At 37.4% G+C, this 14,915-nt stretch overlaps 1 protein-coding gene across 4 annotated transcripts in view; it reads left to right on the top strand.

The window, feature by feature from the left end:
* Positions 1-12,935, top strand: part of LOC148410213 (oxysterol-binding protein-related protein 6-like) — a 35,279-nt gene extending 22,344 nt beyond the window's left edge. For 3 of the 4 annotated variants that reach the window (XM_088437089.1, XM_088437086.1, XM_088437088.1), the window contains 12 exons: positions 1,425-1,517; positions 4,929-5,106; positions 6,139-6,210; positions 6,439-6,653; positions 6,719-6,856; positions 7,670-7,733; positions 7,819-7,897; positions 9,161-9,305; positions 9,382-9,532; positions 9,609-9,735; positions 11,739-11,861; positions 11,994-12,935. In XM_088437089.1, the coding sequence (XP_088293215.1) occupies positions 1,425-1,517; positions 4,929-5,106; positions 6,139-6,210; positions 6,439-6,653; positions 6,719-6,856; positions 7,670-7,733; positions 7,819-7,897; positions 9,161-9,305; positions 9,382-9,532; positions 9,609-9,735; positions 11,739-11,861; positions 11,994-12,102 (1,494 nt within the window). In that variant the 3' untranslated portion in view covers positions 12,103-12,935. The remainder of the gene's footprint in view (positions 1-1,424; positions 1,518-4,928; positions 5,107-6,138; positions 6,211-6,438; positions 6,654-6,718; positions 6,857-7,669; positions 7,734-7,818; positions 7,898-9,160; positions 9,306-9,381; positions 9,533-9,608; positions 9,736-11,738; positions 11,862-11,993) is intronic. The other variant, XM_088437087.1, reaches the window with a different exon arrangement.
* Positions 12,936-14,915: the final 1,980 nt, after the last annotated feature.

Below are 14,915 nucleotides of genomic sequence, written 5' to 3'. Positions count from 1 at the left end.
TTCTCATCTGGTGAGGTGCAGTGTGAAACAGTTTTGCTGGTTTGGCTCGTTTTTTGGCTTGTTTTCTTTTTTTTGGCCAAGTATGCACAAGTTGCTGTTTTTGTTTTTTCCAACTTTCTGTCAGGTTTTCCATAAGGTTCCTTCTAAATTTGCAATAGGACGAATGAATGCCAGAGATTATTTTTATCTGTTTTGAGGACCAGCTACTGGTATTCGTTCCATGACTGAAAAGAAAAGTCAGATGCAACCTTCCATCATTTCAATTTTAGCACACTGCACAGCCAACAGCTGTTTTAGGGACAACAGCTGCTGAGGTGTAGTGTGAAACGGAGACAAATCAGAGGATTTATACATAGTATTTCTACATATTGCTGTGGTAATTGTGAATGTGTGTTCCACTGATAATCACTAATTTCAACTGATTTTGGCGGGCTGTTGAAAAATATTGGTGGTACACATTCAACCATAAAATACACATCACCACAGTATAGAAATTATGGAAAGAATCATTTTGCCAACCTTTTTGTTCAGCTCCTGGGCTTTGCTAACTTGCTATCATACTCTTTCGTTAAATCGTTTGAAAATGAGTCCGGTTATGCATGGCTGACTTCTGCCTGCTTATGTAGCACTTATTTTAATTTTTATTTCATGTACTAGATTGCTGTAGCCTACATTGTACATGCTTGTTGCTGAATAGTGATGTCACATGTGTGTTGTCAAATTTGTCTTTCCACCGCTTGAACGTTCATTTTGGCAACAAAACCACACAACAACTTTATCCACAATATTGTTGTCATTCTTTCTCTTTTTAAGGCCAAACATTATTTTGCTCTCCTATTACAAACAACTTTATACTCGACTTGGTCAGCCATTTTGTTACTAAATTATAAGTGAAAAAAAGCCAGATCTGTGACTTCACTTGTGTTGTTGAGAAAAAGTTAATTTATTTCTCAAGTTTCGGACTTCACAAAATGGATACATAATATATTGGAAACTGAACGTTCTATTGTGTTACGTATATTGATTTGCTATATTATGCAGTACCCAGATATATCGAAATATTTTGACTATCGAGACTATGTCAAAGTGTCCTTGAGCAAGACACTGAGACCTGGTTGCTGCTGATCCTGTGTCATCAGTGGAAACTCAAATGACAAATTTGAACAACAACATTTCTGAACGGTTGTCGTGAAACACTATATTCTTGGAATGTTTTTCCCATTTCTGGCCTTTATGGGTGGCCTTTACTGACTTGTAAATTGAATCAAGGAAAAAAATTTAAGAATATTCGTTGCATAACGTGCATGCAATTGTGACATATTGTCTGTGTTGTAAGCAGTTAGACGTTTTATTTTTAATCTCTAGATTAATTTGTTTCCTCCTCATTTTGTCTTTCCTCGTATTTGGACTGGTGTGTGTATTAGCTTGACATACAGTCTCACCTGACCAAAGTCCATTCACTTTCCTTGTCCTCGGAATCTTCTGAGGAATCCTTCTGCACTGTCCAAGCAGAACAGGTGTGTACGCTCCCTGTCCTACTGTGCATGCGTTTGTAGGACAGTTTATAATACAGTATATACACTTGTCCTCAAAATTGATCATACCCTAGAATTTTCTTTTGTTTTTTCATTTTTGTGACAAAAACCTTTTAATTTATGCAAGTTTCTTCATGAGTTATGTGACAAACAAGTAAAAGCATCTAAACAACAAACAATTGAAGATACGCAAAATCTAACAGGTATTTTATTATATAAATTATAAATTATATAAAAAAAATGCTACGTTCAAAATTATTCATATCCTAGTCCATTGTCTTAATAAAGTTTAATTAATAAAGTTTTAATTAATAAAGTTTTATAAAACTATGTACCCACAGACCATTCCTCTGTGTCAACCAGCATTCTGCATTCCTCCTGTAGAAAATTGGCCCATTGTTCACAGGCAAAGGCCTCAAGATGGGTCAAGTTGCTGGGTTTCCAAACCACCTTTCTCATCTTCATGTTTCACCTCAATTTTTGATTGGATTTAAGTCAGACTCTGACTTGACCATACATCCGCATCACTGTCCTTGTCCATTTCTTCCCTACCTTCGCAGTTTATTTTGAATAATTGTCCTTCTGGATTATCCAGTTGTGGCTGAGCTGATGTTTCTCAGCAGACTTCCAATGTAATCCTCCTTCTTTTATAATTTCCTCAACCTTGATAAGGTTCTCTGTGCCTGCTGGAGGAGAGACGTTCCCGTAAAACTGTGTTGTCACTACCATGCCTGTTAAGTAGTAAGCATCTCCTTTTTTTCCTCCTGACTTAATAAGCATGCATAAGTCCAAATAACTCTAACTTTTCCTCACCAGACCACCTGGATGGTTGACCAAAATGTAGAGTCATGCCTGAGGTGATGTCTGGCAAAAGCCAGGCAAGCCTCACCGTGCTTTATCTTGAGCAGGGTTGTCTTCCTAGGCCACTCAATGCTAGACCTTGAGACAGTCGTGCCTGCCTGCTCAAGTGTTTCAATTAGGGCCATAGTTCGGGTCTGAGGGGTGATGTTAACCTCTCAGCATACTTTCCTGGCAGGTTTGAGTGACACCTTACAATTCTTGCCACGCCCACCGAGGTTTTTAACAGTGTTGAACCTCATGTGGTTGTGCATGATGCTCTGGACAGTTTCCACAGGGATACCAAACCGCTTGGAAATGGTCTAGTAACTCTTTCTCGTGCTGTGGGCACACGCAAGATTCTAACACAGGTCCTCCTGCAGGTCTGTCTTCTTGACCATGATGTCCAGAAGCCCCGTATGATGGGGAGGCTTTTTTTTTCATTTACTCTTCTAAAAAAATATTTTTTTTATTTTGTTCTTTTTTTTTTCAACATTTGTTTTACAACATGCGTTTATTCACCCGCTGACATCTTCAAATAGAAATTAGCATCAAAATGTTCACATTTGGGACCTTTTTGTTTAAGTATTGACAGGGCTATGAATAATTTTGAACGTAACTTATGTAAATCTATCAATAATATCACATTGAAATTAAAAATCTCTTGAATGATGTATTGTTTTCATTAATTTGTTGGTCACATGACTCACAAAGAAACTAAGAAAAAAATCACTGTCACAGACACTCAAAAAACTTATTTCACAAGGGTATGAATAATTTTGAGGACAAGTGTGTGTGTGTGTGTGTGTGAGTGTGTGTGTATGTATATATATATATATATATATATATATATATATATATATATATATATATATACCTGTTATTTTTTCTCTTTGCACCAATGTCAATAGTTATCTTCTTTACACAGTGTAAAATTAATGAGACTTTCAAACGTTTTACAGACTCTTAAAGGGACAATGTGTAAGATTGTGTAAGAATAACCTGATATACTATTTCCTTCACACACACATATGTATAAAATACACAGTCATGAAGTTGGTGGAACACGGATGCAGCTCAACTTCGGATATTTATGGCAAAATGAACTGCCGTCGCGGGGAGAAGTTTAAACTGCTTTGAGCGCATTCAACGTTTACACTGGTGCTGCTTTCACTGATCGCTCAAAATGTGGGAAATCTGAAACACACTTAATTTGGCCCACAACAGACAGACAACCTATATAATTTAGAGATATGCACACAAGAAAATATGAAGTTTGGGAAAATGAGATTTAAACTGTTTTGCTATCTTTTTTACTTTGTTGCCAAAGTGTTAGCGTCTTATACACAATAACATAGAAAATACCTGAATTTGACCTCAAAATTCAAGGTGCATCTTATACACAAGTGCGTCTTATTTGGGGAATTTCAGTATTTAAAATGTATATAACACAGCTTGATGTACATCAACATTCACCACTAGTTGGAACACATGTAGTTGTGCTTAAGTTTCTATCAGCTGTGGATATGTACTCATATGTTTCCAGACCCCTAGGATATCTAAACTTATGAGCAGAAACTGAAGCTAATTTTGAAGTAAATATTGTTTGCGGCAAAAAAAGGGAACAGGGCTCTCTGAAAATAACACACTTTGGAATGTTATGTTTACCTTTGTTAGTCTTTACAGATTTTGTACAATTTGCATAATATATAAAAGCATATGTCCCCGTTTTCCATGCTGAGGGGCATTTTATGTTTTTCATTGCGGTTGTCGCAATATGACTTTTTCCCCTTACGGTACAATAACGATATTGTAATTCTAATCTGTCTGTTCATTCAAAAAATGTATTCGTTTGAGCTAGTTTTTCTGAAAGGGCACAACTCTACTTGAGGCCCCAGAAAAATAATTAGTATTCAAACATTTGGTGACACGCTTGAATTTGGTGTCTTTTAAAATGATTAGTGTGCATACGCACGACTTATTTCAAGTCAATTTTATGTGTATAGACCTAAATCACCACAGTCTCATAGGGCTTCACAGGTGAAAAAGAAATCATACAGAACATTACAAATACACAACTGCATCCCCCTAAACAAAGCTCCCAGAAGAGAAAGGAAAAACTCAAAAACTCCATCTGAGGAAAATAAACCTTCAGAAGGGACCGCCGGGGGGAGGAGCCTCCTTCCAGGCTCAACAGGTTGCACTAGATGCCGAGTGCTAAAAATAACACATTGTGCCATATTAAGCAGTAAGGTCTAGTGCAAGGATACCTTGACATGAGGAGCTGCCATGGGGTAAGCTCCTCACAGTCTGACTCAGTGGGTCCATCCTCACGAAGGTTTATAATTGATCACCTGTCATTAATGACAGTACATCTTAAATAGTGATTCCTTTCTTGATGCAGGTTGACACAAATGGTGGCATACAATTGGTCATGTTATTATATTGACAAACTCTATGACATTACACTATTCTTTATTAATTATATACCATGCTGTATCTTTATTTGAAACTACGCTTTTCAAACTCACCCTTTTTTTTTCCTCGTCTTGACAGAGGACGCCATCTTTTAGTCATACTCAACGTGCGCCCTCTGTAGCTGATTCCATGGCAGAGTATTTTGATGCCAGTGAGGTGATTTTGTGCGAGACTTCCTCTGAGGCGGAGGGTTCAGATGAATCAGGTCTGAGTGACATCACCACCACAAGCACATCAGAGCCTGACGAAGGACACGGTGAGTGGGTCCTATCCTTCTAAAAATATGACACGATTGCATACCTGTTTGATGACTCCAATCTTTAGTTTGAGTGTGTCAATCATTCTATTTTCAAGTCGTGATCATGTATATTGGGAAAATATCAATCATCACCCTTTTAAAAGGACTAAATTTATACAGTAGCTCTGTAATTTCACCATCTTTCGTATATATAGAAAACGTGACGCTATTTTGGTGCCTTGGACTATTGGGGTCAAACTAAGGTGCTTTTTGACCTGGGGGCAAATTTTAATTTAACAACCTTATTGTTTTGGTGCTAAAGGCCACCTAATTCCTCAACATTTCAGTCCAATGTTCAGCTTTTGCACTACATAATATGATGCGATATCATCCTTATATGTACTGTACATACTTGCTTTCACTCTATTTACTCTATATGTTTAAAATGTGAGTCTATTTTTACGTTTATGCTTCATTGTCGCTACCTTTATTGTCCTATTACAGTTTTTATTGCTTACTTTATTATTTGCTCTATTGTGTGATGTAAGTCTGCTCGGGTAATTGAATAGAATAAGAATTTCATTGTGTAATGTTACTATGTTTATGACAAAACTCCTGAGTGTGGAATCTTCTCAAAAGTGAGAGGTAACATATACATTATTATTTGCTCTATTGTGTGATGTAAGTCTGCTCGGGTAAGTGAACAGAGTAAGAATAGACTTAGGTCTTTGGGTTTGGTATTGTTTGTTACCCTGTACCCTGAGTACATGTGATGTATTCCCTGTACCCTGAGTACATGTGATGTATTTTCAGTCTAGATCTTATTGTGTTTTTAAATGTAAATTCATTTTTTTTAACTGCTTTAAATAACTGAATTAAAAAAAAGTATCCCTGTAAGTTATTTAGCATGGCTGTCACGGCTATTTTTCATCATATCGACTGACAGAGCCATCCTATTTCATTCAAGAGTGCAGTCAGAGATTCCAGAAAAACACATTTGAATAAACAAAATTATTAGGACCTAAAAACTTTCCCATTTGTCTTTTTCAGCCAGTGCTACACTCAAATACAGAGCCAGTCTAAAGAATGCAACTGACAAACCCATCCCATTGTCTGACACAGGTAATATTGATTTGTAGTCTTGTTTCTCATGTTGGTATAATAGGGTCGATCTACCTAAGGACCCATTAATAATCTGAATAGCAACGAAAGCAAGTTTAGGCCACTGTCTTTGCCGTTAACTGTTTTCTGCTGACAATTACCCAGGCTTTAAAGTTAATGTTTGAGAGACCATCCGTCACAGGACTAGGTGTTATTTAAAACATTGAATTCTCTGTTACTGTGATCCAGGTCGTCGCACTCGTCTGCCTGCCCCAGGAACGGACAATAGCCACATTGGCATCATGACCATCCTGTACAACAACATTGGCAAGGACCTTTCGAGGGTTTCCATGCCCGTGGCTCTCAACGAGCCTCTGTGTTTGCTACAGAGAGTGTCAGAAGAGTTGGAGTACTCAGAGCTGCTTGACATCGCTAACCATACCGATGATCCATATGAGCGTATGGTGAGTGTGGAATTCATAATCTCAAATCACCACAGGTTGAAAACTATCTTACCTTGGGTTCTCAGGTATATGTTGCGGCATTTTCTATTTCTGGATATGCGTGGGCATCCTGGAGGAATCGTTACAAACCCTTCAATCCTGTTCTTGGAGAAACATATGAGAGTCATAGAGAAGACAGAGGATTCCACTACATCAGCGAGCAGGTAGCGTTGCTGTGATTTTTGTTTTTTTCCAATGTTCTGTCAGGTTCCACATGGTTCTGCTCAAGGCTTCTTATGAATTTGCTAGAGCAGTGGTTCACAAATGGGGGGTACTAACATTTAAAAAAAAGCAAACATGCAAAAATCCTTTAAAAATAATTGAATTAATTAAATGTTTCAGGAAAATATAAGTTCAGAAAAATTTTCTATGTTCAGTCGATTCTTCAATTTTATTTTTTTTAAAGCCAGATTCTCCCCCATACTAGAATGATTTGATCCAACATATCACGTGCCACCTCTCAATAAATGTTAAATTCATGATTTATTTTTGTGAACAGACTTCTACTAGAATCCCCAAAATTTTGTTTTTCTGTCGATAAATATTTATTTATAATTGTTTCTTTTTGAGGACGCGTCTGACACTTTTATTATTTGTGGGCAAATATTTATTAAAAATTAATTTCTTTCATTTTGATGACATATCTCTCCCATGATCCAAAAGAGGATATTTTATGTTGATTATTGTTGTGAACCAATCCAAATGAAGTTTGAAGGGATCTAAAGTTGAATAAATCAAACGCTGATGGCGTGTTAAGGGATGTTTGGATGAAAACATATTTCACAGGGGGTACTTCACTGAAAACAGGTTGAGGACCACTGTTCTAGAGGACTTGTATGAATGCCCGAGATTATTCCTATCTGTTTTGGGTACCAGCAACTGGTATTCATTCCAAAACTTAAAGGAAAAAGTCAGGTGTGACCTCTGGTATCACAGCTTGATTTTGGATCTTATCTAATGATTTTTTTTGTCTTCAGGTTAGCCATCATCCTCCCATCTCAGCCTGCCATGCAGAGTCTGCAAACTTTACATTTTGGCAAGGTATTGAAGCATGTCACCAGTCTACATTTCTGTCTTGCTATACTGGTATGTAACCAGTTTGCTTTCTCTTTTTTTTTTTTTCTAGATCAAAGATGGAAGAACAAGTTTTGGGGGAAGTCAGTGGAGATTCTCTCTAGTGGGCCTGTCAATGTTACTTTACCCAGGTGGGATGTTATTTTTTCAACACGCATGACAAACGTCAGGAATAAATCAAATTTCCTTTCTCTCCTTAGTTGGATAACAGCTACGTAAAGTTGTAATCCATTGTCTTGTTGTAGTTTAAGATTCATAGTTTGTAGTCTGACATGTCTACCTGAAATGATCCAGTTTTTGGAGCAGGCTATTTGTTGTGAATGACAGAAGCCAGTGCCAATGTGTTGTTTTTTCACGTCTTTTCTCCCCCCCTCTCTTAAAGCCATTTATGGTTGGTCAAGATATCTAGCGTGTCTGTATCCACACAAAGCAAGATCTTTTTCAAGATTCGACAGAGCTTGTGCCGATGAACTAATAATTTGAATCAGATGTGTATACAGTAAGACAGAAAACATGCAGGATTGCAGCCCTCGAGGACTGGAGTTTGAGACATAGAGGGAGATGTGTGAAAGCATTACCATGAACTAGTGAAAGATACAACACCAAAAATATGCTTTTGATTGTCCTTTGGTGCTTCTTTCTTTTTGTAGTGCAAATAGAATGTGACCAAGCAATATAGATCATCTTTGATGAACAGTGTTGGGCAAGTTACTTCCAAACTGTAATGCATTGTTTATTACTTACTATCATTCCAAAGTAATTAGTTGCATTATAATATTCCTGTATTTGAAATGTAACGCATTAAACTTACTTTTGCATTACATTTATATTACTCTAACCATCATAGCTGGAAATACGGGTTTGCCATTCTAAATGCAGCTAAATACGCTCATTACACATCCAGTAGAATGACCTTAAACTAAACTTACGTGAAGTTACATGCTCATAATCATCCTAAAATAAATATTATTGGACTTGCAAATGATGCCTAGATCACTGGAAATGCAAAATTAAAACATACTAATAAAATAACCTAAACATAGTTCTCTGCATACCAACAATACATCAGGGCCATCTCAGACAACCAAATGAACTGCATTCATATCAACTGCTTCAATTAATATTATAAATTTAAAGGATTTAGGAGCATTTTTGGGGCTAATGCATTGTAAGGTGTGTTACCGTCATTTGTACAGAGTAAAATATTACGATTGTTTTTGTGTGTGTAATGCCTTACACTTCCACATTACAGCAAAATGTAATGCATTACTCCCAACACAGTTGATGAATTATCTAAATGAAAATTTCAAATTTCAGTGTCGTATGTAATAAAAAGCAGAGAAGAGACAGCTCTCAAAAGATGTGAAATAACCAACAAAATCAAATGTGTGTAGGTATGGTGATCACTACATATGGAACAAGGCAGTGACTTGCATTCACAATGTGCTGAGTCAGCAACGCTGGTTGGAGCACTATGGTGAGGTGGTCATCAGCAATAGAGAGAGTGATGTATGCACCTGCAAGATAACGTTTCACCAGGTAAGTCTTTTTTTTTTTTTTTTTTTTTAATTGTAATCTGCAGTAGCTTTTCTCATTATGTCATCTATGCACACAGTCTAGGTCCTGGGCCTCTGACAGCAGTAAAAACGGGGTTCAGGGTGTGGTTCTGGATCGGTCTGGAGATGTTGTCCATCGATTCGGAGGATTCTGGCACGAAGGAATCTTCTGTGACACGCTGTCGACCCCAAAATGCATCTGGAAGCCAAGTAGAGCCTGATCCGCATCGAACACAAGTATTCCTGCCTTTTGCTCTGAAGTTTAATTTCAGTATGTTTTTTTCAGATGTGCAGCCCGATGACCACTTCCAATACTATGGATTTTCGCACTATGCCAGAGAGCTTAATGAACTTACACCTGAACTGAAAGCTGTACTTCCACCAACAGACACACGTTTTAGACCAGACCAGAGGTAAAGCAGTTGCCCGTAATTCCAACTTAGCATATGGATTCAGTTCACACAATTAAGACAACCAACTGAAGCTCATGAGCAAGCATTTTTCATGTTTTTTTTTTCTTTTAAACACACTGAGAGCAATTTTTGAACATCAAGTAATAAAAGTCATTCATTTTCATTCAGGAGTCACGACAGCAATGCCAGAGGTGCAACATTTGCATGTGTACCAAGCGCTTTAGCTTATAGTGGCAGAAACAGCAGTTTTCTTATTCATTACAATAAAGGTTGTTTTGTATATTGCCAAGAAAAAAACTCAAATAGGCTAATTTTGTGCTACAAAATTAAATTCTTCAGTAATGAGCTCCAAGGCAGCAATGATATCATAACCTCATGTTGCAGTAGCTTCACAGTATTTAGGCAGGGACCAATATTGTCAATATTTCTACAACTACCTTGAAAAGGTAACCCATTATACCGATTACTTGAAACGATAACTCACATAACTTTATTAATTACTCGTATGTGCTTCTTCCTGTATTCTCACGTTACATGTGTTTTGAAACATACATACACAGTGTTGGGCAAGTTACTTAAAGTGTAATGCATTATTATTTGTTACGATAATTTCAAAGTAATTAGTTACATTACAATATTATTGTATTTGAAAAGTATGGTGTTAACTTAGCTTAGACTACTATTGCATTAATGTTATATTAGTCTGACCAACATAACAGGAAAAATGGATTTGCCATTGGAAATGTAGTTCATTTTTCTCATTACACATTTAGTGGAAGGTTGGTTTAAGCTTAAAAATAGTACAAATCATTTATTCTGTTATGTATTGTAAACCTTTAAAGACAAGATATGATTTTTTTTTTTGTTACTTACAATGCTACACAGCATAGGGATGCATTGTTTATGCTTTAGGCAGAAACCGTGCATTACACAATTTCAATGTTACGATTCAAACTCAAGTTCAGTCAGCTAGGTTAGGGAGGTTGTCATTATTGCTAGTTGTGACAGGGATCGTGCTACAAGGTTTCAAAGTTCTGGCAAATCCACTGTGGAAATTAGCAGCATACTCCACATTTTAAACTATTTTTGATAAATTAATTTAGTCAACGTAGAGTACAGTGGGCGCCCGTGTTAAGAGATTAATCCGTTCCGCGGTTGGGCTCGTAAGGCAAATTCACCGTATGGCGGCCAAACCTATGTTAAATAGCTAATGTGTTTAGAACCCTAGGTTAAAACATAAAAAATGTACATACATATTAAAAATTGGTACTAAAATAGTATTGTAAGTGCTACGTATACATAATATCCATGTATACAATCAGAAAACAAATAAAAAATATAGAAAGGATTTATTTACCTTTAATGGCGCTTGTTATGCCAATTTTCCCTAGTAAGGGTATCCTAGGCTAGGTTAGCTTCATGTTTCTTTATTATCTCCAGCCTCGTTTCCATATAAATCATCTTCTTACTTCTCTCTTTAACATCACGAGCAATCTTGGGACCCATGGCTAACCCTTTCAACTTTGAATTAAGCAGTAAAATGCACTATAAACACGGTTTTGTAACCACTTGCGATAGAAAAAAGCTTGACCGTTTTGCCATTTTGAAACGAGTGAGCCCGAACAATAGTACACCAGCATCTCTGTGAGGAGATACCGACCAACAGCAGACCAGCATTGTGTTGACGTTTTGCATGGATACATTGATGGCAACAGAAAATAAGTGCAATTACCTAAAAACGCCTGCAGATGGAGTCAAACAACACAAATACAGCCAAGCCTCTAGGGTCATGACAGTTGTTTTTTGTCGCAAAACCGGGAAAACACCATAAAAAGGAGACGAAAAAACTCTATTTCACATCGCAATGAGAAAAAGACGTAAGCCAGGGACGCAGTAATGGGGGGGTCCACTGTACTGGGGAAAAACAGGTATATGTTTAATTGCAAGCATAGTTTTATTTTACACAAATACAATTTTAACATGTCACTTAATTTTTCAACCAGGCTTTTAGAGGAGGGAAAGGTAGCAGAGGCGGATAAGAAGAAGGAAGAAGTGGAGGAGAAACAAAGGGAGAAGAGGAAGGAGATGGCAAAGCAAGGGAAGGTGCACATCCCACGGTTTTTCAGGTCAGAAGTCTTTTTTGATGGTACTATTTTGAATTTGTTTTCTTAGTTGATGATGTTCAATATGCAGAGCGCAGGTTAAAATCGTGTAATTTGCACACTTGTGTGCGTGTGTAATTTTTTTTTCTTTTCCAGGAAAGAAATTGATAAGGATGGTCGAGAAGTGTGGCTGTATAACGGAAACTACTGGAATCTCCGAAAAGAACCAGGATTTGCTAATACTGGGAACCCAGAGCTGTGGTGATGACTGCATTTGGCTTGGTTCTCAGCTATCTGAAATGAATTTAATACACCAATTTGTACAAATTGTTTACACCCATTTGAAGCGTACAGGAATACGTTACAGAATACTGCCACTGTAAGAATGGAGAGGCTGAGGAAATTTGAAAGCATACATGAACCTCTGTTTTGTTTTTATACCACAGGGGTGAGTTGCCAACTGCAGAACAAATGAAGATATTGTTGTCAGTGTCTGATGTTTTTACCCCATCTTGTTGCCTACCTCTTTCAGCACCGAATTCACTTGATTGTACGTTTACCATTTAGTGGTGTAGTTAAAAAAAAAAAAAAATCACGAGTAAAAATGTTCATATTTTCTGTGTGTTAAGATGTATTTTGCTCAAAATGTTTTTTACATTTTATAACATATTGTTTCATCCAATCCTTAAAATTGATTGAGGGGAAGGGGGTGACGGGATAGGTATGTGGCATGTTTTACACGTGTACTAGTGCTGCCCTGTTTTTCTTCCTGTAATTCCCACTGAACCAGTTGCACACTGTATTTAAACATTGTCACAGTTACTTTGTTCATGTAGCACTATTTCTTGCTCTTCTCACTCACTTTAAAGATTTATGTCCTAATTGATTTTGATATGAGAACAGAATGTCTTGGACCTTCATATTTCCCTTGATAGTTTTAGCAAAAGTATTTTCCAAATGACATTTTACTCATAGCTTGTGAAGGAAAATGGTTAAACTCCAGTCACATTTTCCATTGAGCGTTTAGCGTGTAATAAAAGGTTTGATATTTCAGCTGTATTACTTCTTGAATTAAATTAATTAAATTGCTCTCCACGATTTCAAGCTGCACCATTGCTTCATTTAGGCCTATGATTGTTACTGTTTTTTTCTTTTTAGATCAACTGCTAGAATACGACACTTCACAGAAACTTTTAAAAGCGTTTTTCAACGTCTAAGGGTTATACGTATATTGCTTCCAGACATACCACCAAGTTCTGAATCTGTCACATGGTGCAGCTGTCAGCGAGGTTTTGGGCGTCATTATTTCTGGCCCCTCAAATGAATCAACTCTTGGCAGTTTTTCACTGAAGCGACCAAAAGATTACTGAATACGCTGTGAAACTCCCTGTACCTCTCATAACGTCACTATCAGTAACGTTGGAATCTATCTGGATCCCACCTGAGATGTTTTCCACATGGCACAGTGGAGGGGGTGGGGGTCCGTCATGATCTTGGGGTCCCTTTTCATTCACTGGAGCTTCACGTGGTGCACGGTCGTCAAACAGACGAGCGCCCTCGTGTGTGTCGTAACAGCTCGGGTTTTTAACAGAACAAATCCTCACTAGACAAAGGGCTTCTTCAAGGTGAATAACATCTTTCGGACCATCTTGCATGTTCCACTGATTTGAATGCCGTAGGGAACCTTTGAGGATGAATGCCAGGAGAAGATGATAAAAATTGCCATCAACACCACTTGCCCCAATGTCCTCCTGGAAACATCAAGCATGCCCAAACGAATTCCTGAAGTGATTGAGAAGAACAAGCTACTTAATACTGAGAAAAAAAATTCATCCTGGAATGCCTTATTTTCTTTTTTTTTTTAGCAGTGGTCTAAAGTTAATTATAGTACTGTATATTTCAAGTGTTTTTTTAACACTTTACCCCATTGGGGCAATGCGCCCCACAGCTTTTAAAAAAAAAAAAAAAAAAAACGCAGTGTGTGTGTAGGGATGGAAGCAACAAGGTGAAATAGCATCGCTTCATTACACACCTGTCTACAGATTCTTGTGACGAACACCAACTTTTCCATACACCAGTGCTGGACCCGCTGTCAGCAAGGTAGCTTGAGTCGTCAATTAACCATCTAATATTGTGGAAATTTATTGATAATATATGCTATATATGTGTATTACTGTAGATTACACTAATTACTTTGTATTGTAGGCATTTGGTAATAATTTTAACTTCTGGCACATTTTTGTAAAAGTATTGTGGTCTATGGGATATACAGTCCCAGTGGTATTTTTTGAGGGAAATGGAATATTTTATCTAACTTTCACTATTGAATATTATAATACAGTATTCTCTTAAACATAAAATAGTTGTTAGGGGGATGAAACTATGATAAACACGAAAGACCAAATGACAGGTTTCCGTTACATTTGATAGTCATTTTTTTTTTCAATTAAAATTAAACTGGGTGATTTTAAAAAGCTCTCCATAATTGTCTCATTTTTAGACGAGGTGATGTCACACCCAGAGAGGATGCAGACTCCGCCTGGGACATTCAAAATTGATCAGTAGCAACAGCTAACATGTCAGGGTGTCATCAAAGTGTGCAGTTTGAATTACAGTACATCTATATAATTGCCTACCAAGAGTAATTTAACTGCTTTTGGGAACACTTGAGCGCTGCTAGATAGCGGCTGCGCTCAATGCTGGTACAACAAAATGTCAGTGTGGTAATATCGTTTCATTTGTAGTGCCCAGAATTGGCCATTGAACATAATTTCATAACATTGTGTTATTTATATTGCGAGTTGCGACTCATGACTCATTCAGGGAGGGAGGAACACTTTGTACAGTAAAAAGAGTTGTTTTGACCAACTTTCGGAACGTCAAAGAAAGTGCGCTCTCCTGTGGCTTCCAATGCGCTAAAATAGATCTCGTATATCGTCGTACTAGATCTCGTCCCATCCATACCTGAAACATCTGTACTTGTGTAAAGCAATATAGAGGTGGAGTAATGTGTGTGAATGAGGGAATATGCCTTCACACAGCATTCTGATCGCCAGATGGCAGAGGGAACCCAACTGC

Source organism: Hippichthys cyanospilos, chromosome 16 (assembly GCF_059441005.1).
Source record: "Hippichthys cyanospilos isolate Australia breed blue-spotted pipefish chromosome 16, RoL_Hcya_1.0, whole genome shotgun sequence".
Lineage (NCBI taxonomy): Eukaryota > Metazoa > Chordata > Actinopteri > Syngnathiformes > Syngnathidae > Hippichthys > Hippichthys cyanospilos.
Note: the sequence above shows the minus strand (reverse complement) of the source record. Positions and strands in the feature narration are given on the sequence as shown.